This window comes from Odontesthes bonariensis, chromosome 7 (assembly GCF_027942865.1).
Source record: "Odontesthes bonariensis isolate fOdoBon6 chromosome 7, fOdoBon6.hap1, whole genome shotgun sequence".
NCBI lineage: Eukaryota > Metazoa > Chordata > Actinopteri > Atheriniformes > Atherinopsidae > Odontesthes > Odontesthes bonariensis.
This window is the reverse complement of record NC_134512.1, coordinates 35999454-36026304: the sequence shown is the minus strand read 5'-3', so window position 1 is coordinate 36026304 and position 26851 is coordinate 35999454. Positions and strand designations below refer to the sequence as shown.

Here is a 26851-nt window from a genome sequence, read left to right as displayed (position 1 = left end):
CAGAAAAAAATACAGCAGCACCTCTGCGAAGAAAACTGGCCTCTGAAAACGGTTACTTCCTTCCTGTAAGTATGCTGGTGAACAGGTTTGCAGACAAAGACATTGCTGGGAAACCTCTCTAGATATTCAATATTAAAGGGATAGTTCGCCTCTTCTGACATGAAGCTGTATGACATCCCATAATAGCAACATCATTTCTGAACATCTTCTTACCCCCTGCTGCGTCCTGTGAGCAGAGTTCCAGCCTCGTTTTGGTGTTGATGAAGGTATTACTTCAAAAGAGTAATACATTTGCATCACAAAATCGTTCATACAGGCTAAAGTCAGACCTCACAATCGCTTGGCGCTAATTTTGCCTCCCTTCGTATCACTGCCTGCTGTGCAGACCGAAGTGCAGACCGAGCAGCAAACACCTTAACAGGCGCGGCTGTCGGCAGGCGGCAGCAGGCAGTGATACGAAGGGAGAGAAAATAGGGCCAAGCGATTGTGAGGTCTGACTTTTGCCTGGAGAACGATTTTGTGATGCAAATGTATTACTCTGTTGAACGCATATTGTTTTGAGAAGCAAAAGGCTTTATTTTTTAAACCCCAGCCAACTAGCCGGACTACCTTCATCAACACCAAAACGAGGCTGGAACTCTGCTCACAGGACGCAGCAGGGGGTAAGAAGACGTTCAGAAATGATGTTGCTGATATGGGATGTCATACAGCTTCATGTCAAAAGAGGCGAACTATCCCTTTAATATAATAATCTCGTCTTAATTGACATTTAATCTGTGTCATACCTGAGAATAAACAGCTTTTTGGTTTCTGACAGCATGCAACATCTGAAATAATCAGAATATTTCGATTTCTTGTTGTTAAAATCATGCCTTTTTAGAGGATTTTTCAGCTAATAGAACCAAACTGAGACCACAAAACAGAGGTCAATCGTACAATCTGTGCAGCCCTGAGATTGAGCCAAAAACGAGGCTGGAACTCTGCTCACAGGACGCAGCAGCGGGTAAGAAAATGTTCATAAACGATATTGCTAATATGGGATGTCATACAGCTTCATGTCAAAAGAGGCGAACTATCCCTTTAAGTATTATTGGATTGGAATATTTTAGGTGTAGCTATTGAACGTAACAGAATCAAAACCACAATTAAGTCTGAACATCATCTGGTTGGCTGATCACAGAGTCAAAGATGACGAGAGACGGATTTCCAGGTTTCACCCCCCCGCTCTCTCCGTCTAATAACCAGTTTGCGGGTTTCTGTCGCCGCGGTAACCGAGAAGCACAGTTTGAGTAACCGTCTTTTACCAGACGCTGCACGGAAAGTCAAGAAAACGGGGCCCGGCCCAGCGGGCAGGCAACGCACGTGTTAAGATACAGATGTGCACAAAGCTGAAGGTGACAGTTCGCTCACAGCTGGACTGACACGGAGGCCGTGTGGGCTGCTGGTTGATCAGCACATGAAAGACGTGTCTCACTGCCTGTGGTTTTCTTTACTGCAAAGAACCCTCAGACTTGTTTACTCAGTACACAGATGGAGTCAAAAGTTTGTTGTGTGACTTGAATAAGACTCATGACACACAACTTCTGACAGGAGAAGGTTGTGGATTTTTACACAGTCAGTTGAATCGGTTACACCGACTCGGTCCAGGTTACCACCAGATCAGATCAGATCAGACCAGATCAGACCACACTGCTTACTGTGTTGCTATGCAGATATTCTACAGATGAGCAAATGGTGACAAAATGTCTGATTTCTAAACAAAAAATAGCCCCATTGTGAGGTTACTGCCTGGCTCATCCATCAGTCTTTGTTTCTTATTCTACACGTAGAGGTCGCCTAAATCTTAAATCTTCTTTTAAATCTCTAAACTGTCATTTAATTTGAATTAAATAAACTTCAGTCAAACCATTGTAAGGTTTTAAATCAGATAAAAGTACGACCGTTTTTGTACAGTATGTGTTTATTTGGGTTTTATTCAATGAGGAAAAGGTGAGAAGTCACTCTGTTATGGAGCCAAATGATTCATCTGCACACCTAAAAACATTTGATCTCTTTGCGTTTACAACGAGGTGATTTGTTGTTTCGATCGTTTTCTGGGATCCAGAACCATCTGAGGCAAGAAAAGATCCTGGATTCAGATCAGATCAACATCAAAAGTTAGATTTGATAATCAGAACTGTTTTGGCTAAGTTAAAACACAGGCTAGAAACATTATTTACTTAAAGGGACAGTTCGCCTCTTTTGACATGAAGCTGTATGACATCCCATATCAGCAACATCATTTATGAACATCTTCTTACCCCCTGCTGCGTCCTGTGAGCAGAGTTCCAGCCTCGTTTTGGTGTTGATGAAGGTAGTCCGGCAGTGATATGAAGGGAGAGAAAATGGCACCAAGCGATTGTGAGGTCAGACTTTTTCCTGGAGAACGATTTTGTGATGTAAATGTATTACTCTGTTGAACGCATATTGTTCTGAGAAGCAAAACGCTTTATTTTTTAAACCCCAGCCAACTAGCCGGGCTACCTTCATCAACACCAAAACGAGGCTGGAACTCTGCTCACAGGACGCAGCAGGGGGTAAGAAGATGTTCAGAAATGATGTTGCTATTATGGGATGTCATACAGCTTCATGTTAAAAGAAGCGAACTACCCCTTTAAAGTGCTAAACAACCAAAGAATGTGTATTAGCTTGTAGCAGGTGTGTGCGTTTCCACGTCAGCACACAAACTGAAATCAGAAATTTTTAGAAAGGGCAACCTTTAATCTACGACTTTACAATGTTGGTTTAATTAAACATATTTTTTTCTGCCCCAAAATCTTGTTTTTCCAAGACAATAATGATTTAATTGGCATTAATCTTTAGATTAAGTTTCACAGCCAGGGATGAAGACCATTAGATAAGTTTCTGGTAGTTTTCTCAGGGTTCTGGACTTTCACACAGTTCAGACTGAAAAACAGAGATAATTTATTGGCTTTAGCTCAGTTAAAACGTGTTGCTTTTCCTGTCACTGTGGGTGTGTGTGTGTCTAATTGTCAGGCAGCCAGTTCAGCTGAAAGAGAGGAGAAAGCAAAAAGCAACCTCTGGTCATCGTTCAGAGCACCAAAACCCGTAGGAAGCAACCCCCCCCCCCCAGCGACATCAAAGGCAGTTTGATAAAGTCTTCATAAGAAAGGAGTGAAAATCTGATGAAAAGGGTGTCAGAGAACAGTTTTGTTGAGCTTCCATCAGTGTTACGATGTATGGAGTCCTGTCACATTTAGAACAGTAAAAACTAGGGCTGGGCAACGATTAAAATGTTTAATCTAATTAATCACACGATTTCCCTGATTAATCACGATTAATCGCATTTGTACGCAGAATCCAAAAATGAATCCAAAAGTAGTGTATAGCTTTTAGCATTTAGTTTTATTTTAAATGTGCTGCCATATGAATGAAAGTGCCATAACATTTGTTGTGCAAACACACTTTTAACATCAGCATCTTTCTGTAGTTTTTATGTAGAAGCCTCGCTCCACTGTCTGTTTCCTTGAATGACTTGCTGCTATCAGTTGTGTGTTTTGCCTTTAAGTGATATTTTAGACTGGAACTACTACGCTGAGAAGACAATTCAACTTGGCAGAGTTTACAGATGACTTTGGTTCTGTCGACTCCGCCGTCTGGAAGAACTTTGAAATGGAAATGGCCGAGTAAAAGTTCCGTACCCTTCTCCATGTTTGGTGGATCCGCCGATTACTTTCTTTTCCTGTTCCACAGCAGACAGCAGCAGACTTTTACAAAATAAAAGCCTGTGAGCAACAGACTTTTACAAAATAAAAGCCTGTGAGCAACAGACTTTTACAAAATAAAAGCCTGTGAGCAACAGACTTTTACAAAATAAAAGCCTGTGAGCAGCAGACTTTTACAAAATAAAAGCCTGTGAGCAACAGACTTTTACAAAAATAAAATAAATAATAAAACAGGGGTGGTCTGTGGCGTAGTGGGTTGAGCAGGCGCCCCATGTACAGAGGTTATAGTCCTCGCTGCAGCTGGCCCCGGTTCGAGTCCCGCATCGGTCGGCCCTGTGCTGCGTGTCGTTCCCCCTCTCTCTGCCCCCTGCTTCCTGTCTCTCTGAACTTTCCTATCCATTAAAGGCACAAAAGCCCCCCCAAATATTTTTTTGTAAAAATGTTTTTATTTAAAAAAATAAATAGATAAAAAAATAAAACCTGCGTTAATGCACAATAAAATATTTACTGACATTAAATAATTAACGAGTAAACTCGCCCAGCCCTAGTGAAAACATAAAGAAAGTAGTCTTAGTGCTGTGCTGCCTCGTGTGTTTGGTAGTTCATCTAAGGTCTGTTCTAAGAAACTAATTGTTCAGATTCTGTGAGAGAGGTGGAAGGATCGGAGTCCATATCCGTAACTCTAAATAATTCTGCTAACAAACTGTTTCAGCCTCACAACTTCCTCTAACTAGCTTCGGGGCAAAATAAAAACTCATTATCACATTAAGCCAAGAAAGTGTCAACAGAGGCTGCCATCAACACGTCCTCCAGTTGTGGAGCAACAGCAGCTTCCAGCTGGAGTCATGTTTGTGTAAAAAAACCTTAAAAAAAACCCAAACTTATTGTTTGTCTCAGCTTCCAGTCTGAGGGGAACTCAAAGAAAGAGAAGTGACTGTTCTCTCCTACTGCATCTGCTAATGGTGTTAAACTTTGAATAACTTAAAGAAAAAAGAAGCGATAAAAAAAGATTTAGACAAATGTTCTAACTTAAAGTTATTTCCCTTTGACAAACAGTGACCTGGCCACTTAATTCCATGCAAGCTAGTGGATCTTTGATTGAAGGACAGCGCATGAGGCGCTTTCTTTAGCTGAGAATAAAAGCAAATAAATAAAAATGATTTATTATTAAATAAAAATTATTCTATTTTTATTCTATTCTATTTGCTTGTTTTTCTTTTAATTGTTTACATATATTTTATACTGTATGCTGTTGCAACACAATAATTTCCAAAATTGGGATGAATAAAGTATTTATCTATCTATCTATCTATCTATCTATCTATCTATCTATCTATCTATCTATCTAAAACACTCGTCTGCGTTCTGCCTTTGAAACACCAGGCGAGACGCAAAAAACAAACTGTTGTCTTGATTTTCTTGTCTGTGGCACATGGAGAGCAACAAATAACAGTCCACAAACCAAAAAAAACAACTCAAAAAGCAGCAGGAGAATCGGATGTGAGACCTGTCGCAACAGAAGCGCCACGGATTTGCTGCCATGAAGAGGCTGTGCGGGTATCAAAGCAGCGCTGCCAATGCAAGCTTCTATTTTCATCTCGCCAGCTAAAACATCACTCAGTGTGTGGCTGGCCCATAATTCATCCAGTAAACAATTCATGATTCACTTTGGCACAGTGTGATAATATCATTTCCTCTCCCAGACACCTGCACAGTGTCAACACAGAGATCCACCTGAGGAAAACCTACACGAACACAGAGACAAAGACAATATTCAGAATACGTCTCCAAAGCTTTCGAATGATTTCTGCAACACTCTGTCCTCTGTAATGTAATCCAGCAGAGATCTCTTTTTCCTCTCATTATTCTGAACACTTCTCAACAAAGGGTTTGGTGACCTATTTTTCTTCCGTATATATAATTTTCTGCTACTCCCTTGTAGTCACTGGAAGAGTAATTTTACTGGCAGTTTCTTTTTCACCCATTTTCTGTGAAATAAAATCTTTCACCAACAAGAAATGCAGCAGCCATCAAAAATCAAAGCAACACATGTTACAAAGCGACTTACAATTCAGGATATAACATTATTAAAGCTAACAATACGCTACGCTAGGGAAGTACAGGGAGTATCTTTAGCATCCATTCAGGATACTTATAATTAATCATCTGGAACAGATGTAACTTATAACTATCCGACCGTCTCTGCTCTTAAAGTCCACATGAAATGGCTAACAGTACATTTGCTGCCACGTACACTATTTGAATGATTTTTGGATGAAAAAAGCGACGGGCTGCATTCCTCCCATAAAAATGTGTCCTCTCCAAGTGTTGGATGAGTGTTAACATTTTTCATCGTCTTTCAGGAACTAACCAAAAAGCACTAAAATACCAGTAAAAAAACTAACAACCACCACTATGGCATTGTTGCTCCAGATGTTGTTGAATAAATTCTAATTCACAAGAACTCAAAACTAGCAACAGTTAGCTTAGCTTAGCTTACATCAAATAAAATGCTTAATTTTTATTCTATATGAACATTACTTTTTCTGAAAACAAAAAAAAAATAATATTTCAGTTTGATAAAGAAATATTTTATTCACTTTCTTGGACATAATCATGTATAAAGATTGTTGATTTAAAGTTATTGCTAGCGACTTAGTTGTTTGCTTGGCCTAGCATAAAATTAGCTATATGGTGAACAAGCTGAAACACATGGATCATGTACTATTAATTAGATTATATTGAGTCTATTTTCCCTTTTTGAAATCTTTTTTACTGAGGAGATCGTGAATAGGAAGAAGATGTATAAAAATGGATGAATGGTCATAACTGTGCAAGTATGAATTGCCTTTCATGCAATACTTAAGAGCAGTTTTTCACAGCTAAAACTTTCCAACTTCATCTTGTTTTTTTTTTACTGCTGTTAGCTGCCATTTCTCAATTAAGTCTTAAACTTAGGAAACAGCTGCCTGAAAACACTTTATATCTTCTTATAGCCTTCTCTTGCTTTGTATTTTAATGTTCAGAGTGCTAAACAGATGCTTGAAGGATCCCATGGGTGCTGAATGTCAGGTCAGAGTTTGAGGAATCCAACTTTATTTATAAAGATTTTATATTTGCATTACCTAGACTTTCCTTAAGATGGCTGTGAAAAAGTTAAAGCCCTAAAAAGCTGATTAAAGTCTCAAAACTCAAATCTTTTAGGGTGTGCAAACTTTCCAAGTGAAATTATGCAAAACTAAGGCACTAATCCTGATTAAAATACTATAAACTGGGCTTCTTTGAACTTTTAATTCCTTTTGGAGATCGGTTAATTCTCTACCCACTCCAGCAGTTATTCATCCCCTATAAATAATCATCTGTGTTACTCAAATTAGAACAATTCTAATTTTATGTCGTAAAAAATCCTCTCATGGCCATAAAATGGCTTTGGTATGTTGATAAACCTGTTTCCTCCTTTAGCGAACATGCTAATCTGGCCACTCCCGCAGGATGACAATGCCCGTCTTTTCTACTATGCTATGCAATTATCAGGTCTAATAATGGGGTTATTAGGTTATATCTTTGAACCAGCGATTCTCAAGAAGAGGAAGATTAATCGCACAAAGGCACACGGAGGTGGAAGTATCAGTAACAAATTCAGAGCAGCTTGCCCGGCTGCTGCAGAATCACACCCACAGCTTAGCCTGGTCTCTTGAAAAAGCGTATGAATGACACTCAGGGTCATGTTGCATGTCACTACTATGCATGTTGCATTTTTTTGTATAGCAATGTAGGGCATGTATTGTGGAGAAACAAGACATTTAATGTGTTAAAATATCATAACACGTTATAATTCTGCGACAACCTGCCCTGCACTTTAATCCTAATCATTTAGAAAGTCTTTTTAATGGTGGAAAATGACACGCTGAAAGCTTAAAATGCATATAAATGACAAACAAAACGGCACCCAAAGTGAGATGTTGTTATTCTGCGACATTATTCCGTGCTCTGTACTTAACCCTGATCATTTGGCAAGTCATTCTAATGGTGGAAAACGACAGGCCAAAAGCTTAAAATGCATAAAAATGACTGCAAAAAAGTGCCCAAAGTGGCATGCAACTTATACAAATTGCCATGAGATCTTATTGTGCAGCCCCAAGCACCAAGACTAAACACATGAGCGAAAGAAAATTCATTGAAACTTTAATTAATCATGGACAGACATGCCTGCTTACAGTTTTTCTCAGTCGCTTTGGTACAATTCTCGAATCATCCTCGCCATTTGCAAAACAGTACGCCATTTCTCAAAACTGTTTGGACAAATAGCAAAACACCATGGATGACCTGCAAAAGCCACTCTCTTGCTCAAAATCCTTAGTTCATCTCTCAAAACTAAATATCTGTCTCAATGAACATGTCAGTGCCATCAGAATGTCAAGTCCTTGTGTCATTGTGTACGGATAAGACAGTCAAATTGCTTAGTCATGTTGTCAATATAACAGTGTACTCTGGAGGGATGTTCTGATGTAAACTATGGCTAAGTTTTGATGACAATTATTGTAATTTACACCTTAGTGTATGTGTGAGATTGATTACAAGAGACAAGATTCACAATTAACCTTTTACTGTTTGTAATTTGTACAAAAAAGAAAAGACAGCACTGTATAGCACAAAGAAAAAGTAGAAATGTGAACCTACAATCTAGTAAGGGAAAACTGTATATACAGTGCTGTAGGAATTACAGTGCAGACAGTCTTCCTAGACCTGTTGACGTTCCTGTCTGTTGGGCCACATATTCTCATCCACGTCACATTGAATATTATCTCTTGCGATGCAGCGTGGAAAGAATCTTCTTGAGTGTCTTATCCAGCCTCTGCAGGCCTCTGCTGTGATGTCCTCATACGCCGCATCCATGGCAGCCAGAAGGGTAATTTGTGTATGTGGCTGGCGATCATACACTTTCCAACGCCACGCAGAGAAAAACTCTTCAATGGGGTTAAGGAATGGGGAGTAGGGTGGGAGGAACTCCATCAGCATCCTATTGTGAGCTGCAAACCATTGCCTGACGATGTTTGAGCGATGGAAGCTGACATTGTCACAAATTACCACATGCTTTGGCAAGTCATCTCCAATCTGACCTCTCATGTTCAGGGATGAGATCCCCGTAAAGAGCGTCTAAAAAGGTGACTAGACGCTCTGTGTTATATGGACCAATAAGGGGAATATGCGTTAGCACACCATTTTCTGAGATGGCAGCACCCATTGTTATGTTCCCGCCCCGTTGGCCTGGCACATCAACTGTCGCTCTGTGCCCGATGATATTTCGGACAGATTTTGAACAAAAGTCTAATGGAAATGTATAGAAATATGCTTGACATATTATGACAACTTGTTCAACCATTTTGCATGTAAAGACCTATACGATGAACTAATGCCTTAATGTTGTGGGGGGTGAGACTATTCAACAGAGACCTGTACAATACATTTTGATCAACATGACAAAAGCAATTGATAATGTAGGAAACAGCAGAGAATTGTACATAATCATGTGCATGGATGTGCCAAATCATTGGCAACTTGCTGAAAGAAATGAGAAACTGCTTGTTTGATGTGCACAAGTGACACAATGATGTGACAATTGAACACGTAGTTTTGAGAATTACAACTCTGATCTGAGAATTGTCCAAAAGCGACTGAGAAAAACTGTAAGCTTGTGGTGTCTCCCGGATTAATAGATTAAAGCTTTTCAATTTGTTTGATTTCAAAACCCAACTGTTTTAGGGTCAAATTTACAAAGTAGCAGCCCAAAAAATGTCCCCTCTGGTATTTTTGGTGGGACACTGCGACGTCTCCAAATAAGCTGAATACACTTCTGTTGTTTAACATCTTAAAATTCTTCCAGAATCTGGTTTTGCAGCATCGTGGTCGTAAACTAAAACACCTCGTCATTCCTCCAGCTGTGCTCCCCACTTAGCTTTTGCTAACGTCTCCTTTAGCTTGCACTAGCTTCTCATTTCATTGGTTGAAATGCCAATTACACTAGAAAAAATGCCCCTCCAAAAATAAGTAAGAAAGACGTTTTTGCTTGAAATAAGCAAAAAAAATCTGCCAATGGAACTAGTGAAAATCGGCTTGTCAAAATTTCTTGAAGTAAGATGTGATATTTGGGACTTTTGAGATAAAAGTGATCTTGAAATTAGCTTAAAAACCTCTTCAAATGTCAAAAAAAAAGCTTGTTTCATATGAAATCCGACTCAAAACAATTCGTTTTCAAGACTTTTTCATTTAACAAGATATTTCAGATGTATTGTCTTCAAACAAGTCCCTACACTGGAAAAAAAAAAAAAAAAAAAAAATCTAAATCTTACCAAGTATATTTTTCTCATTGAGTATCTCATTACACTTAATATCAGACACAACTGCCTAACAAGTACCATTTCAGCCAGATATAGGAACTTGTTTGAAGACAATACATCTGGAATATCTTGTTAAATGTAAAAGTCTTGAAAACAAATTGTTTTGAGTCACATATCATATGAAACAAGCTTTTTTTTTTTACATTTGAAGAGGTTTTTAAGCCAATTTCAAGATCACTTTTATCTCAAAAGTCCCAAATATCACATCTTATTTCAAGAAATCTTGACAAGCCGATTTTCACTAGTTCCATTGGCAGATTTTTTTGCTTATTTCAAGCAAAAACGTCTTGTATTTGTTGTTTTTTTACTCATTTTTGGAGGGGCATTTTTTCCAGTGTAGATGTTCAGCCCAACAGCATGTCGTTAGGATGATCTTCCTGAGTTTCTGGTTGGTGTTCTGCAGCTCCAAAGCACAAATCCCCTGTCATAAAACTGGTTGTGAGACGATTTCATGAACTGGTTAATAAGGCTAAAAACAGGAAATTTGCCCCAACCTATTGCATGTAACTGGTACAATTTTAATAATAACTAAACAGCTGCTCAGTAATCTATAAATACTGAGCATATTGTATCTCATCTCAGAATAATCTTGGATAATTGTGCTGGTATAAGTCATCATAGCCAATAACGGGTCGTTTAATTTCTCTTCGTTGTTATTCTCTCGCTTTTCTAAAAGGAAAAACATGTTTTTGAGACGAGGTTAAGAGCTACCCTGACTTTTAAACACCTATTTAGATTTAAGGTCGTCGATTTAATGGAATCGTTGTTTCAATCTCTGCTGTTCCCTTTGTGCAATCTTAAAGCTTGAACCAGTAGCAGTTATGTAGTCTATAAAAGAGAATAAGTGCTGTCTGAATGTGTAAAAATCAGACTGGACTGTGGTCCGTCAGCCGTGGAAAGATTTCCCCGGTGCAGCAGTGACTGTAAACAAGTCAAACTCAGGTTAAAGTAATGGGCTCTCTCTGGGGGGCTTCGAGGTCACACGTGATTACTGAACAATTCTTTAGTAAAAGCTGTTTCAATCATTTCAGTAAAAATTGAGGTCGCTCCTCAGAGGGAAAGAGTTTTATTTAAACCTGAGCTGTTTGTCAGAAACATATTAGATCAGTCAGAGTTTAAAGGTTATTTCTATCTGGGGACCAGGGCTGATGATACATCCATCTTCCTCCATCATGGAAAAACACAGTATTTAGTTATTCTTAGCTCTTTCTGCCGTGCTGGCTCTGCTGGGGCTCCATTAGTCTCAACATGAGCAGTGCTGGGTGAGATGGAGGCAATGCCCAGGAATGGAGGGACAGAAAGGATGAGAAGAGAGGAGGCAAATAGGTGAGAAAGAAGATATATCTTTTTATCCTCTCCCTCCATTCTTCCCTCTCCATGTCTGCCTCCTAAAGCCGAATTCCTCGTTAACCAACCGGCGTCTTCTGCTCTGCTTTCCTGCCTTTAGCCTCTGTAGGCTGCTGTGGTGTTCCCAGTATGACCAGTGTTTTATATATATATATATAAACAAACTGACAAAATGTCAAAGAAAAAGTTTAATTAAGAGTTCTAGTGTCTAAAGTATTACTGCAGAGGACCACCAGAGATCATAAGTCTATATAACGGTTGAACTCAACTCTTACCACTCGGTAATTTATCTTTAGAAATTGGAGATTACTCATGTTTCCAAGAATATTCTCTATTTTCTAATATTTTCCTTGACATACAAAAGTAGATAAGATGTTCATATACGGTTAATTTGATTTAAGGTGAATATTTGTTGCACAAAAGTTGAGTTTTATTAAATTACTGTGCTGTCCATTGAAGAAAAAGTGAGCAGCCAAAATATGCTGAAGGTACATGAATGAACCTGTTCAGAACAGAACTCTGCTCCCAAATCTCTCAATATAGATTTATATAGATGTATTCATTACCACTGCACTTTAATCCGTATATTTATTTGTATCATTGCACTATCTGTAATTACTAATCTGTAAAAATGCACTATATTATTGCTTTCACTTGCATATTACTTAATTTATTGCTGCTATTTGCACTTCTGGTGAGATGCCAAAAACTACTTTTCGTTATGCTATACTTGTATACGTGTAATGACAATAAAGTTGAATCTCATCTCGTCTCAGATGCAACTTCTGCATCTCTTTGACTCCCGCAGGGACATTTACACGCTTGCAACATGTCATCATTTTCAACATTCAGGGACATAAGGGCAAAAGTCGATAATTCACAACACAAGCAAAGGTTTTACGATCTCAAATGTTTTTTTTAATTTCATATCAAAAGTTTCACAGAAGCTAAAAAATACAAGTTTTAAACATTTAAAATACTTTCAGTTTGGATCCTTTATACCCGCCTCAGGTCTGAATGGGTTAATCATCAGTTCCAGGATGTGGCTGTGCATCAGTGTCCTGGTTGGTACATTCTGCGCTGACATGGAACATGAGAAGCATGTATATTCATATCCATGTGTACTTGGTCACTTAATGTCCCCATGAAACTAAATTTGAGTTAATTCTGCACTAAGTGGAGTTAACGAACTTAATTAGATGTGTCAGCAGAGCCCTCCTTGTAGGCAGCTTCAGTGACGTTGAGGCTAACCTGTGAAGGCAGACTGGACCTTTTGGGAGGGGACTACCTACACCAAATATTGTTTTTACAAATCGACCACAGAAAAAAAAGATCCAAAGGAGCCAAAGGAAGCCAATAATAGGAAGCAAACAAACCGTAAATCTGTATTTCAACACATGGCCAGCAGGGGGCGACTTCAGCGGTTTCCAAAAAGGGGTCCGTTGGAAAATGACCCAACTTCTCATTTGATTTGTGATCTTGGTACACATTTTCACAGTTCTGTTATGGTCTAAATCACTAGTTTTACATCTTCTTAAATAGACCATGAAGTAAATTTTGTGAATTACGATCCACATTAAAGTAAAACATGCAACAAAGCACAGGCTGTGATATGATTTCCAAGCTACTGTTCAGTATGAAAGCACAGGTTCTGTTCTTGGTCAGATTAACATATTTCTGACAGTATTTTTGTTGGAAATCTGCATTTCTGCATTAATGTCTTGCCATCTCAATGATTTTTACCAGCAGAGACTGTTAAGACATCTGGATCAGGCGTTCACATGTCACGTATCCTTGTTTCTAACGAAAACTCCAGGTAGCAGATGTAGGTCTATCAAACATGGGTAAAGCCTCCTCTAGTAGGCAGAATGAAATCTTTCACTTCCATTTAACACTAAGTCTTATTCCAGTCTCTACCACAGAAAGTGTAATGGAATATAAACAAGACAAAATGGTGGGCAGTGCGATATAAAATCCAATTAATTTAGCTCTATGTGCAGCTCAAAAGCAGGAGGAAAGGCATCAAGACCAACCACAAATAAAGGCCAAAACCAGTTTATTACTCCTGTGCTTAGTCTCGTGATACCTTTAGGGTAAAACTGACCTTTTTATACCCTCTGAAAGTGATTTGAATCAAACAATTGCTCTCATCTCAGAAATATGTAACCTTTGAATAAGTTAAAAAGGTTAGAAATCACTAACACAGGATTTATTCTAACTCCAGATGTCTCACTTTAATGGGTTAAAACGAGGACTGGGCAACGATTAAAATTTTTAATCTAATTAATCGCATGATTTCCCTGATTAATCACGATTAATCGCATTTGTATGCAAAATCCAAAAATTAATTCAAAAGTAGTGTATAGCCTTTAGCATTTAGCTTTATTTTAAATGTGCTGCCATATGAATGAAAGTGCCATAACATTTGTTGTGCAAACACACTTTTAACATCAGCATCTTTCTGTAGTTTTTATGTAGAAGCCTCGCTCCACTGTCTGTTTCCTTGAATGACTTGCTGCTATCAGTTGTGTGTTTTGCCTTTAAGTGATATTTTAGACTGGAACTACTACGCTGAGAAGACAATTCAACTTGGCAGTAAATGCAGGAGTTTTTTAATTTTTTTTTAATTTTGAAATACGTGCTTCTATGTTGAAACAAGTAAAACAGGAAGTAGCGCCGGTTAGCTCCATGAGCTTCACACCTGTAACGGTGATGTTACCTGCTAGTTTATTTTTATTTTATTCCTCCATGCTTCGTGGTGTTTGCTGTAACTGTGTGAATGTGATGCATTCAACAGACTTTTACAATAATAAAACCTGCGTTAATGCGCGATAAAATATTTATCGGCGTTAAATAATTAACAAGTTAACGCGATAATAACGAGTTAACTCGCCCAGCACTAGTTAAAACATCACATATTCAGGAGTAATATAAGCTTCTTGTTTTAAACTCTGAATATTACACAGTTGAGTTGTTACAGTGGATATTATTTTGCTGCGGAATTGGGTCAATTTGAACAAAAGTGAAGAAAATACCTCTGTGGGTTTGAGATGATTTAGGACTTGGTGAATGCACTGTTTTTTTGGTTGTAATAAGCCTTTAGGGAAGCAGTATGGATGAACTCTCTTCCCAAGCACGACACAAATCTAAATGTCTGCATTTTTTACCTTATTCTCCAGACGTCCGATCAGTTCTGCCAGGCGGTTGATCTGAGCCTCCAGACCTTCTTTCCTCACCTCCACGGCACCTGCAACATGCAGAGTAAAGAGAGTGAAACAGATATTCAAAAGATAAGATCCCATGTGGCAGGATTACATTTATTCAAATATACCGTTCACATAATGAGATTTTATCTCCCAAGTCGGAGTGCTGATTGGCACGTCGCTGTTGCAATATTTATGTCTTTTACACCTGAGAATAAACAGCTCATCCACCAATATGCTCCAAATATTTTCCCTCTTTAGCTTTCACACCAAGCGCATTAATGACTGACGTCGTTCACAATAATCAGGCGGCGTTTCGGAGCTGTGAAGGTGCGGAAGACATCGATATATATGATACTGTGACTCCTGATTCTTCATCAGTTAACAGCGCTGAAAGAATTATACCACCGACACCATTTTTTCTTCTTTCCTTCTCATCTCTTACTTTTGTTAATATTGTTTCATCATGAATATTTCTGGTTAGGGGGGTCTGATTAATAGGCAGTTTTACGCGTTTATTGAAAGGAAGTTTGTCTGTTCAAAGACGGTGAAGAGCTGGATGGGTGTAAAGCCCGCTCCTCTGACGAGCTCCGTTTAATTGCCTCGTATTCCAGTGATTTCCAGATACACAGCCACATAGGGTGACTCCTAATTAGCTTTGGTTTAAAAGCTTTGGTTCAAACTTTGGCAACAATCTTTGCTTTTTAATAAGAAGACCTTCCAAAGGGATAGCAGAGCACGTCCGTCATTCTCTTAAGATGCCTTTTTATTTTCTCAGTATCAGTCTATACCAGGGATGTCCAAAGTCGGTCCTGGAGGGCGGCTGTCCTGCAGGTTTTAGATATTCCCCTGCTTCCAAACACCTGATTCAGATCAATGAATCATTAACAGGCTTGTGCAGAACTTAACAATCTGTCGAAGAGATCCATTTAATCTGAATCAGGTGTGTTTGGAAGCAGGGAAATATCTAAAACCTGCCGGACAGCGGCCCTCGAGGACAGACTTTGGACACCCTGGTCTATACAATCAATGGAGGGATGGAAAGTATAGCCTCGTTTCCACTATGCAGTCCGGTACGGGTCGGTTCAGAACGGTTCGCTTATTTCAGTCTTTCCACTACCACCAAAGCGTACCGGTCCCATGGAACCTGTTACCATTCTTGTAATTCGAAATTAACTGGTTCGAAATTATGGATGTTATTTGTTATTTGCTACTTACGCTTCGGCCCGCACTCCGCCCACCCCTGAGGATCCGCTTTCGACAGTGGGAACGCAAGCTGACCCCAAAGCGACCCGACCCGACCCGTACCGTTCTGCATAGTGGAAACGAGGCTTTTGAAGAACTAAGACTCGAAAAGCATCAGGCGGTCAGGGAATAACCGTTGGTTCTGGACAAAGAAGACGGCCAGAACACCAGATTCTTTGATGATCGGTTGCTGAATGAGAGTCGTTTTAGGGAAAGCATCAGTGTCGGCGATCCCAGTGTATCCTGGGTTAGCCTAGGATAGAATCATTCTTCTTGAGGTAATTAGAAAGCCATGTGATGTCCTCCTTAAGGGAAATGATCAGTTTGTTGGCTCTCTTGAGTAGATCATGGTCTTCACAGGTTTTAAACAGTAGTAATTTAATTTAAATGGTATTTTAGCTGGAAGACAACCGTAAAACAAAGTTAAAACTAGCTCCACAAGCCACGTGCCTATGGACAAACCAAGTTGGTTATTATCTGCTTCGTACCGGACTGTAAGCAGTTGTTATTACACATCTGATGGAGTTTGATTTGTTTGCTCAGAGCAGGGTGAGTAATCAATAAAGCAGCAGATATAGTAAGATAAGAAACCCGGCTTAAAACATGCCTGAGGCAGATAGCGTCTCTTAGCCAGAGGGCGGCACTGCACGCCATCAGACTACAGACGAGCATCGACTTTGATTTATTTCCTGAGAACGCAATTCTCGATTAATAAAAGAACAGAAACAGTAAGCCACAACAAATAAGAGTTAAAGAAGCTGGTGGTCTAAAATGTTACCTGATAGAAACGCTTTGGGTGAATCAGCGGTTAAATCTAACCCTTTTTTTTTTTTTTTTAAATCTGTGGGGAAAAAAACTTGAGGTTCCCAGAGTTTCTAAAAGTAGAATGGGAGGCAGAGCCTTCAGTTATCAGGCCCCTCTCTGTGGAACCAGCTGCCAGTTTGGGAGGCAGAGCCTTCAGTTATCAGGCCCCTCTCTGAGGAACCAGCTGCCAGTTTGGGAGGCAGAGCCTTCAGTTATCAGGCCCCTCTCTGAGGAACCAGCTGCCAGTTTGGGAGGCAGAGTCTTCAGTTATCAGGCCCCTCTCTGTGGAACCAGCTGCCAGTTTGAGAGGCAGAGCCTTCGGTTATCAGGCCCCTCTCTGTGGAACCAGCTGCCAGTTTGGGAGGCAGAGTCTTCAGTTATCAGGCCCCTCTCTGTGGAACCAGCTGCCAGCTTGGGAGGCAGAGCCTTCAGTTATCAGGCCCCTCTCTGAGGAACCAGCTGCCAGTTTGGGAGGCAGAGCCTTCAGTTATCAGGCCCCTCTCTGTGGAACCAGCTGCCAGTTTGGGAGGCAGAGCCTTCAGTTATCAGGCCCCTCTCTGTGGAACCGGCTGCCAGTTTGGGAGGCAGAGCCTTCAGTTATAAGGCCCCTCTCTGTGGGACCAGCTGCCAGTTTGGGAGGCAGAGCCTTCAGTTATCAGGCCCCTCTCTGTGGAACCAGCTGCCAGTTTGGGAGGCAGAGCCTTCAGTTATCAGGCCCCTCTCTGTGGAACCAGCTGCCAGTTTGGGAGGCAGAGCCTTCAGTTATAAGGCCCCTCTCTGTGGAACCGGCTGCCAGTTTGGGAGGCAGAGCCTTCAGTTATCATATATTATGTACATGTAACATTATTGTGGTCATTAACTGGTGTTTCCCTGTTCCAACAGGTATCCTTTGAATGGTGTTACAGTGGTTTTTTTCCTCTTTTCTGTCTTCTCAAACCCCAGCTGGTGGAGGCGGATGGCCACCCTTCCTGGTTCTGGTTCTGCCAGAGGTTTCTTCCTGTTCAAAGGGAGTCGTTCCTCTCCACAGTTGCCTCAGGACGGGAGATTGGACTGAGGACAAGTTTCAGTGCAATCTGTTGGTTTCCTTAGCTGGGAAATTGTTTTTGAATTGGCTCGATATGAATGAATTGGATTATTTTGAAGTTAATTATGATTACAATGAATTGAACTCTGACTATACTATTTAAGTGCCTTGAGATGACATTTGTTGTAATTTGGCACTTTATAAATAAAAAACTGGATCTGGACCTTCAGCTGATCTATATAAATAAACTGAATTGAAAATTAAATGAGCCTGGTGCACAGATGCACCAAACACCAGCGCACGCACACAGTGGAGTGAAAAACTGAAGCAAACTTTGTGAGGGAACCCCACCTCCCACAGAAAATTTGAGCTCCGTCTACCCACTCTTCATGAAGAGCTTCAACAGCCAGTCAATTAGGATCTCCCTCCCTACAGCCTAAAAACATACACAATGCAGACACTTATCAGCTAAACCATAGCCTGTAACCATGGAGACAGCTGCAGATGATGTAAAAGCCCAGCGGTCATTTCCATGGACTTAAAGAAGTAAGTGGTCCGGTCAATTAAAGAAGTACATGAGGAATTACAGCCTTCAGAGCCAGCAGCAGAATGAGGAGCGCGTCTCTATTGATTTTCTCCTCAATTAAACCTGATTTGGGTCGTTCACATTCTGTTTCCGTCAGTTTTTAAATGTGTTGGTCGTGGAAAAGGCCGGTATGCATTTCGCAAGCTTGAGTGGATGAAAGGCCAACGATGCTGGATTTGTTCTTACTCGCATCACAGATCTATCAGAAAAAAATATGTGAAAGATGAGCCACACCTGTCGACTTTGTGGGAATATATTCAAGAAAGGAGGATATTTTTGGGGGGGCTAAAAGTTTTATGGAAACGTATCGTCTGGAAGCTTGTGAATGGGTCAAATCGGCGGATAACTGGAAGGCTTTAAAGGCGAGTCGCCTCCATCTTGGATGCTTTGACTGTATTCCCTGTAAAATTCTTTATTTCAGTCAAGAACCCACCGTGACCAAGGTGTCACGCGCCCTTTAAATGTTCTGGAAAATTCCATGAAAAACTTACCATAATAACATTTCCAAGATGTCTAAGCAGAGCTAATTAAATTTAAATCGCTTGTTTTTGGTTGCTAAAGGAAAGATTCAAACCATTTAACACCCATTGACACATCTTTGACACTAGGGAGTGTTATTTTGAGAAAAATGTCAGAAATGTGTTCTATATAGTCTGTTTAGTCTGTTTTATGTCCCCCATAATTTTCCTTGATGGAGAAATTATCCAGGTTCTTCACGCCCAATGTGACATATATGTCACATTACAGATCTCTGACAGTGGGGGGGTTCTATGTGTCTATTTAGTCTGTGTTATGACCCCTTTAATTTTCATTTAAGTAGAAACGGGTCCGGGTTCTTATGGGTTAAAGAGTCGCAGCTTTCCGATGGTATGTCACATGTGCATCTACTTATACACAATGCCGGTCACTGGAGAAGAAGCCCTGTTCAACACCACCAACAGCTGGCTGCAAACGCCTGCATTTCCAGGCTGTGTCTGCAGCTTCTCTGGGAGAACACACTGTCAGCAGCTATTCAGCTGTTAGTCTCTTCTTTCCTGTGCAGAAGGTCCATAAGACCCCTGCAGTGAGACCATGATTCTGGCGCTCAGTGACAGAGTTAGCAGCCCTTATCATCATCTATTTTACAGCCGTTTGTTGCCAAGATGAGTAAAGCAGTGAGTTTTACAGAGTAGGTTGCTCAGAAAAGGGTTCTTACTGTTTTCTGATGTGTTAATTTACAGCAATTTATACGGACCTGGCGTTTTATTTTTTTTTTTATTTTCTAATTATTTGGGAAATTGACAAAAGGTCGAAACTAAAGGTTGCAGGCAGCATTTGGGACGAGTCTCAAATAAAGCGGAATATAAATGGCTCGGACTGCATCTGTTCAAATCTGTTAAAAACAATAAATGACTTTATAAAGCCACTTTTTTTGTTGTTTATCAATCTTTTGATCTGCTACGATAATGTAATGAATTTAAAGGAAAATACCTCAAATTGAGGGCTTTTCTCAGCAATCTTTAGGATTTTCAATGTCATCACAGCACAAATTTTTCCTGGGTTAGTCTCGTCATGGCCAGCAGAGAAGAAATATAAGGTTGAAACATTTAAAAAATTGATGATGTGGAACAGCTGAATCCCTGCTGACGCAGTGTTTATCTCAGCCCTCCTGCGCGGGGGCAGAAAGACACATCGACCCTGAAACAACACTCCTCACCATTAACCGACACTCGTCAATAACAACATCCGCCATGTAATTGAAAACCCTTTGCTCTGGCCTTCGAGTCTTTGCTCTAACCCAAGTCTCCTCTCAGCTGGATGGGTTTTTATTTTCACTCGTTTTTGCAGCTATAAAACGTTGCTAATAACTCAAAAACATCTCAAGTGTCACTTCGCCAGCGAACAAATTTGCTCAAGGAAGTGCAAAGTGTCAAAGTTGAGCATGTGCTGGTGTGAACCAGCTGGTGAAGGAGGGGATTAGAGAGAAAGATGATGGTGTTGGTCCTGCACATCTTCAGACAGAGCAACCGGCCATCCTGTTTTAGGTGTTGTGATGCAATCACACACAGGCTGCACCTTTAAAAGTGCTTTTACAGGTTGACCTTCATGAGACTGTGGCTGTGTTCGAAACCGCATACTTCTCCTACTTCTCCTACTAACTTTTTGAGCTAGTATGCAAGTTTGAGTAAGCGAGAAGTTCCCGGATGCATACTAGATTCGTCGAAATGTTGGGTATGCATCATGAGGTTACTACTCATACTCAAACTACCCAAGATGCAACGGCAGTTTCAAGCTAGCTACAACGAGGGTAGGTTCACTTCCTGTTTTCAAAACAAAAGCACGAATTGTATAGTAATGGCTTTCCCTATGATAAAATGAAATTCTGAACAACACAATCAATTGATCTAAGTATCATCTTCCCTTTGGAAATGTGGTATCTCCCAGCCCCCCCTTCCTCCCACGAGATGATGGAACCTGGAGGTTAAAGCTGATGTTATTGGCGGGATTTGTTGTTTGCTAATTAATGTAAAATATGAAAAGGAAGCAGAAAACTTTTGATTTATTTATCACCAAAAAAAGGGCAGGTGATGATGGGTCCAATGTTGCCCCAGCGGCGGAGGAAGGAGGACCAGGCAGTGAAGGCGGGATTCAGGCTGTTAACGAGGCTTTTGTAGTGATTATTGTATATTTATTGATACTGTAGTCATGTGACTATAGTGACCTTGCCATACCTTAGCTTTGGCTGAACTGACGCCGATGCACTGCGGCTAGCTTTAGTAGCGCAGAATTCGTGGGAACAAAATTGTAAATAGCCGGTATTTTGTCAGGGTTTCAATACGTTGTGGATCTACACGACTACTTTCTCTCCTGAAAATGTTTCAAATGTTGCTAAAGTTTACAGAGTTTAGAGCTTAAGGGAAATCAGCTTCAGGCCGGCTGATTTCGGCTCGGGCAGGAGCGAAATGCATTGTGGCTAAACGCTCTGCATACTGTCTGATCGATCAGTATGCAGTATGCAGTATGTAGTATGGAAGTATGTGTTTCAATTCCCATTTAGAAGAAGTACAGAATGAGAATTGATGATGTGAATCACCAGCTGTTTCCAAGATATCCCCAGAGATCGAAGTAATTCCTGAATAAAAGATCTTTCCATTTTTCCTCGTGGATGTCCAACACAGCTGTTTGTTTCCTCCTCGAGGTTCATTTCCTTTCAGAACAACTATTTCTTCTGCTGTATAACAAACACCAGCAATGTAGCCTAAATCCCCTCCCTCGTTTGATCTCTTCAAACATGCAAATGTTTCTGATTCATATCTATTTTTTGAGGCTTTTCAATAGATGGCTTCCAATTGTCTTGGCTTGAATGGGAACCCGGCTGATAAGATTATCTGTCTGGGATCTTTCAGTATACACAGCTTGTGTTGGTATGTTAAATTGAGCGTGAGCTCCAGCAAAAATGTTACGGCAGTGCATTTTAGCTTTAAAAGTTGGGTCACACCATGCTGAGTTCACACTGAACATGAGACACACGACCACATTACTGTACAGCCCACCATGCTATCACAATAATTTGCCCATCCAAAGCCTTGATTATGTCCATTTTGCTCAGGTCTTCTTTTCACAGAAGCCTTAATGAACACTTAGCATGCGCCACATAGCTTAATTAGTTCATCTGACTGTGAGCCTGTTTGGGTTAAGGTCAGAGTTTAATTCAGAGCTCCCTCTAAATGGCTGTTCAGCAACTCTGGAGTAAGGTAATGCATACGAGCATAAAATAATTAGGGCTGGGCAACGATTAAAAATTTTTAATCTAGTTAATCACATGATTTCCCTGATTAATCACGATTAATCGCATTTGTACGCAAAATACAAAAATGAATCCAAAAGTAGTGTAAAGCTTTTAGCATTTAGTTTTATTTTAAATGTGCTGCCATATGAATGAAAGTGCCATAACATTTGTTGTGCAAACACACTTTTAACATCAGCATCTTTCTGTAGTTTTTATGTAGAAGCCTCGCTCCACTGTCTGTTTCCTTGAATGACTTGCTGCTATCAGTTGTGTGTTTTGCCTTTAAGTGATATTTTAGACTGGAACTACTACGCTGAGAAGACAATTCAACTTGGCAGTGTTTACAGATGACTTTGGTTCTGATCACTGCCTGCTGTGTAGACCGAGCAGTCCCCTGCTTCCGAGCAAACACCGTAACAGGCGCGGCAGGCGGCAGCAGGCAGTGATACGAAGGGAGAGAAAATAGGGCCAAGCGATTGTGAGGTCTGACTTTTTCCTGGAGAACGATTTTGTGATGCAAATGTATTACTCTTTTGAACGCATATTGTTTTGAGAAGCAAAACGCTTTATTTTTTAAGCCCCAGCCAACTAGCCGGACTACCTTCATCAACACCAAAATGAGGCTGGAACTCTGCTCACAGGACGCAGCAGGGGGTAAGAAGATGTTCATAAATGATGTTGCTGATATGGGATGTCATACAGCTTCATGTCAAAAGAGGCGAACTATCCCTTTAATATAATAATCTCGTCTTAATTTACATTTAATCTGTGTCATACCTGAGAATAAACAGCTTTTTGGTTTCTGACAGCATGCAACATCTGAAATAATCTGATTATTTAATTTTCTTGTGGTTAAAATTATGCCTTTTTAGAGGATTTTTCAGCTAATAGAACCAAACTGAGACCACAAAACAGAGGTCAACCGTACAATCTGTGCAGCCCTGAGGTTGAGGGATAATTCAACCACCTTCCTACACCAGACTCAGTTCCCTCGTCTCCCTGACTGTCCTGCTGTCCTGGTCTTTTCCACTACAGGAACCTGTGCAGGTGCCCGATTAAGGCTTTCACGATGGAGAGCGAACCTTATATGAATGAGTGTGCGCATGTGCACGGCTGTGTGTGTCGTGAGTAAAAAGTGCTGAACCGATTTGCGCTCGCCCTCACTAAAGGAACGAAATGCAGTGCTAATCATAGAGGCACATGGCAGATGGCGTCCCAAAGTAACAGAGCATCGGTGGTCCTCACCTGAAGCGGTGTTGATGGTCCTGACGGCCTCTCTGCTGGCGCTCACTCTGTTGTTCGGGGGATAGTCAGGGACAGCATTTTGTTGGAGCTTCTCTGACACCCGTGGACTCACTTTAGCAGGTTGATGACTGAAACATAAAGATGAAGAAAGAGATCGAAGGTTAAATGTAAAGAAGGGAATGACGGAGGATAGAAGGATCAGACATGCTGGATGTGACAATCTGATATAAGAATGAGGCTTAGACAAAAGGTGATGAAAAACCAGAGGTGGGTAGTAACGAGTTACATTTACTTGAGTAAGTTTTTGAAAAAAATGATACTTCTAGGAGTAGTTTTAAATCGCTATACTTTTTACTTTTACTTGAGTAGATGTGTGCAGCAGAAGCTGTCCTCTTACTCCGCTACATTAGGCTACAATGAGCTGGTTACTTTTCTTCTTACCTCTTTGGTATTCTACGCCTCATTATTTTTATCCCCCCACGTACGCCTCATTTTAATGTTTTATTCTGACACAGAGAGAGACTTCCGCCAAAGGCTCTACCACCTGACTGTGTTCCACCAATCAGACGCAGCCGTGCGGTCTGGTCACGTGACCATACTCGATCTCAGCGGCGGGACGGGTTAGCTTTAGCATTAGCAGTCGTAGCAAACAAACAAAGAAACAGATGAAAAATGTCAGAACCAACGGTGGGAAATGAAGACGCAGACGAGGCCTCATACTGAAAGCATGTTTACCTTACAAAGAGTGAGAAACAGCAGCTACATTATGTGTCTTCTGTGTCAACCAAAACAAACGCACATTTCAGCAGAAACTCAACATCTAACTTGAGGAAACATGTAGCGCTAAGTTTCCTAAACTCGTTTTTCCCCCCATGGATAGGTGAATGTTTGTTTTTTAGGTTACATATGTTTTATTTTTTTTTTGTAATTCAATTTTTAATTTCTTTGTCTTTGGTGTTTGACAGTACAGCATTTTACATTGTGAGACATTTCTTATCATATGCATTACATGTAGTATCAGTGTCATAGCAAAACCAAAATAAAATAAAAGTACAGTATGAACAATACTGTTCATAAAGAGGACATATTGATGGTTACATAGCTGGAGAGCATATCCATACAATAGATTATAGTGCTGGATACAGGATACAATCAGAGGGAGGTATTCATACTGCAGGCTCATCAGGCAATGTGATGTAAGCGGTTACATATGTTTTAAACATTTCCTAAGTCTCTTTTATTTTTTATTGAAGTACTTGAATTTACCTGAATTATTTTAATTTAAGCTGTTTTGTAATTAATTAATTCATATTAATTTATTTTATCAATTGGATGAACTCTAATTTGCCTAAAGATGATTATTTAGTATTTTGGTCTGTCTGATTGAATGCTTGTGTTAACAAATAAATCAGACGTTACTCAACAGTTACTCAGTACTTGAGTAGTTTTTTCACCAAGCACTTTTTTACTCTTACTCAAGTAATTATTTGGAGGACTACTTTTTTACTTTTACTTGAGTCATATTATTCTGAAGTAACAGTACTTTTACTTGAGTACAGTTTTTGGCTACTCTACCCACCTCTGTGAAAATGGGATGAAGCAGAAGTAAATTGGTTTGTGTCTCACCCCGACTGGCTGTGCTGCTCGTCAATCGCGTCCACTGCACTCTCCACAGAGTTCAGGAGAGACTGGATCTGATTGGCCGACTCCTTCAGAAGGAAACGGGTCACAAACTGCTCCACGTTGGTTCCTCTCTCATACACCTGTGGAAAACGTCATTTTTCATTACTCAGGAAGAAAAGCAGGTCATTCTGACAGAAAGAAAAAATGGGTAATAAGTTAATTTTCCTTAATTATCCTCTTCTGTCTCCCTGACTTTGTTCCCTTAATCCATTTGTTGTATGAAAGAGCTTCTCAAAGTGGACAAAAAGCAACCAGGGAGACAAAGTAACTAAAATTAGATGAGCAAGTTGTTTTTTTAGCTAATTAGATGGAGCTTTTGTCCTGAAAGCCTTAAAAAGCTTTAGTCTGAGCTCAAATCACAGCCCATGGGAGCATGCTTTCACCAACAAAAGTGCTGTTGTGTTACTGTGTATAATTTCAGTTAAGATAAAGGAAAATGATGAAAGCACGGTGAAATGTTTGCTTCCTCCACCAGCACAGCAACACGATGACAAATAAAAAAAAGGATCGATACAGACCGTCAGCATATTTTCCTCCACTAATGTAAGATATCACTGGTCAGTTTCCATATAACTGGCACAAAGAAGTGCACCTTCATCTATCAGAGAAATCTAAATTTGCCTAAACAGCGAGGTGAACGTGGACAGTTTGAGACTTTTTTTTTTTTTAAAGATAGAGGCGACACCCTGCCGACTGCTTCAAAGCAGGAGTCCCCCGAGCTGCTCTGAACACGACAAACTATCAGAGGAGTTCCAGATAAGACTGGAGCGCCTTCTCCGACTCGATGACCTTACCTCTGCAACCTTTTAATTATTTAAGGACATGACTAATGGCTAAAATAAAACCCCTCCATCATCCAGTCATTACGAGGCACAGCAGGTCTGTTAAGCTTAGGCTTTTTTTTACAAGCTGTGTGCATAAGTCTGGGGGGATGCTACTCACGCTCAGTCAGAAAATTACAAGGCGAAGATTAAAAAAATAAATCTGTCTGTCGACTATAACATTAGCTTGAAACATTTCTCTACAAAATGTCTTAAGATTTAATTCAGAGCATCAGTTCTGTCCCATTTAATTATACTCCAGCAACTCCAGGTTCGAGCAGAGAAAACATCAAATGTGTTTAAAAACAGGTTATGTGGAACGCTGCTGTGGCTCTAATGATGAATCCAAGTCTATGCTGAGTTACACCCGGCTGATCCAGAGCCCATTACACATCATTTTGTTTTAAGATTCCCTCACCCCCCCCCCCCCCCCCCCCCAACTTGCTGCTCGGTTAGGTTTAGGCACATAAACCTGGACATAAAACTCTTTGTTAAGCATAGAAGAACCTCTTGGTTCTCTTTAAATTTAAATTTTATGTTCACTTAATAACACAACAACAGTCCAATAAAGCATTGGTCACTTCCTGGTTGGGTTTAGTGTTCTTTAATGAGTTAGAATTTAAAACTAATTGGTAAATGTAAATGTAAATGTATTTTATTTATATAGCCCTTTACAAACAATCATTACGATGTACCAAAGTGCTTTACAGCAGGTAATAAATACAGAGAAGAATAAGTAAAAACAAATAACAATAAAAGAACAGTGAAAGCAATAAAAAAACAACAAAATCGAATAAGATAAAAGTGTCATCATACTACTGGGTGTTAGGATAAAAGTCTTATTTGCGACAGATCTGGTAAAGATAGCCATTACCCTCATGGACGCCATGTATACTGAGCCTCACATGTTCTTTAAACGTAATTAGAAGTAATTTTATTTACAGAGCAGGATTCCCCCGAGCTGCCCTGAGTACAGGTTAGAGCCTGGCTCGGGCTTGATT

General features: G+C 40.1%; 1 protein-coding gene across 2 annotated transcripts in view; it reads right to left on the bottom strand.

The window, feature by feature from the left end:
- Positions 1-26851, bottom strand: part of necab2 (N-terminal EF-hand calcium binding protein 2) — a 173414-nt gene that overhangs the window by 56458 nt on the left and 90105 nt on the right. For both annotated transcript variants that reach the window (XM_075470704.1, XM_075470705.1), the window contains exons 6-8: positions 24973-25109; positions 23347-23474; positions 14638-14717 (exon numbers count right to left, since the gene is read on the bottom strand). In XM_075470704.1, the coding sequence (XP_075326819.1) occupies positions 14638-14717; positions 23347-23474; positions 24973-25109 (345 nt within the window). The remainder of the gene's footprint in view (positions 1-14637; positions 14718-23346; positions 23475-24972; positions 25110-26851) is intronic.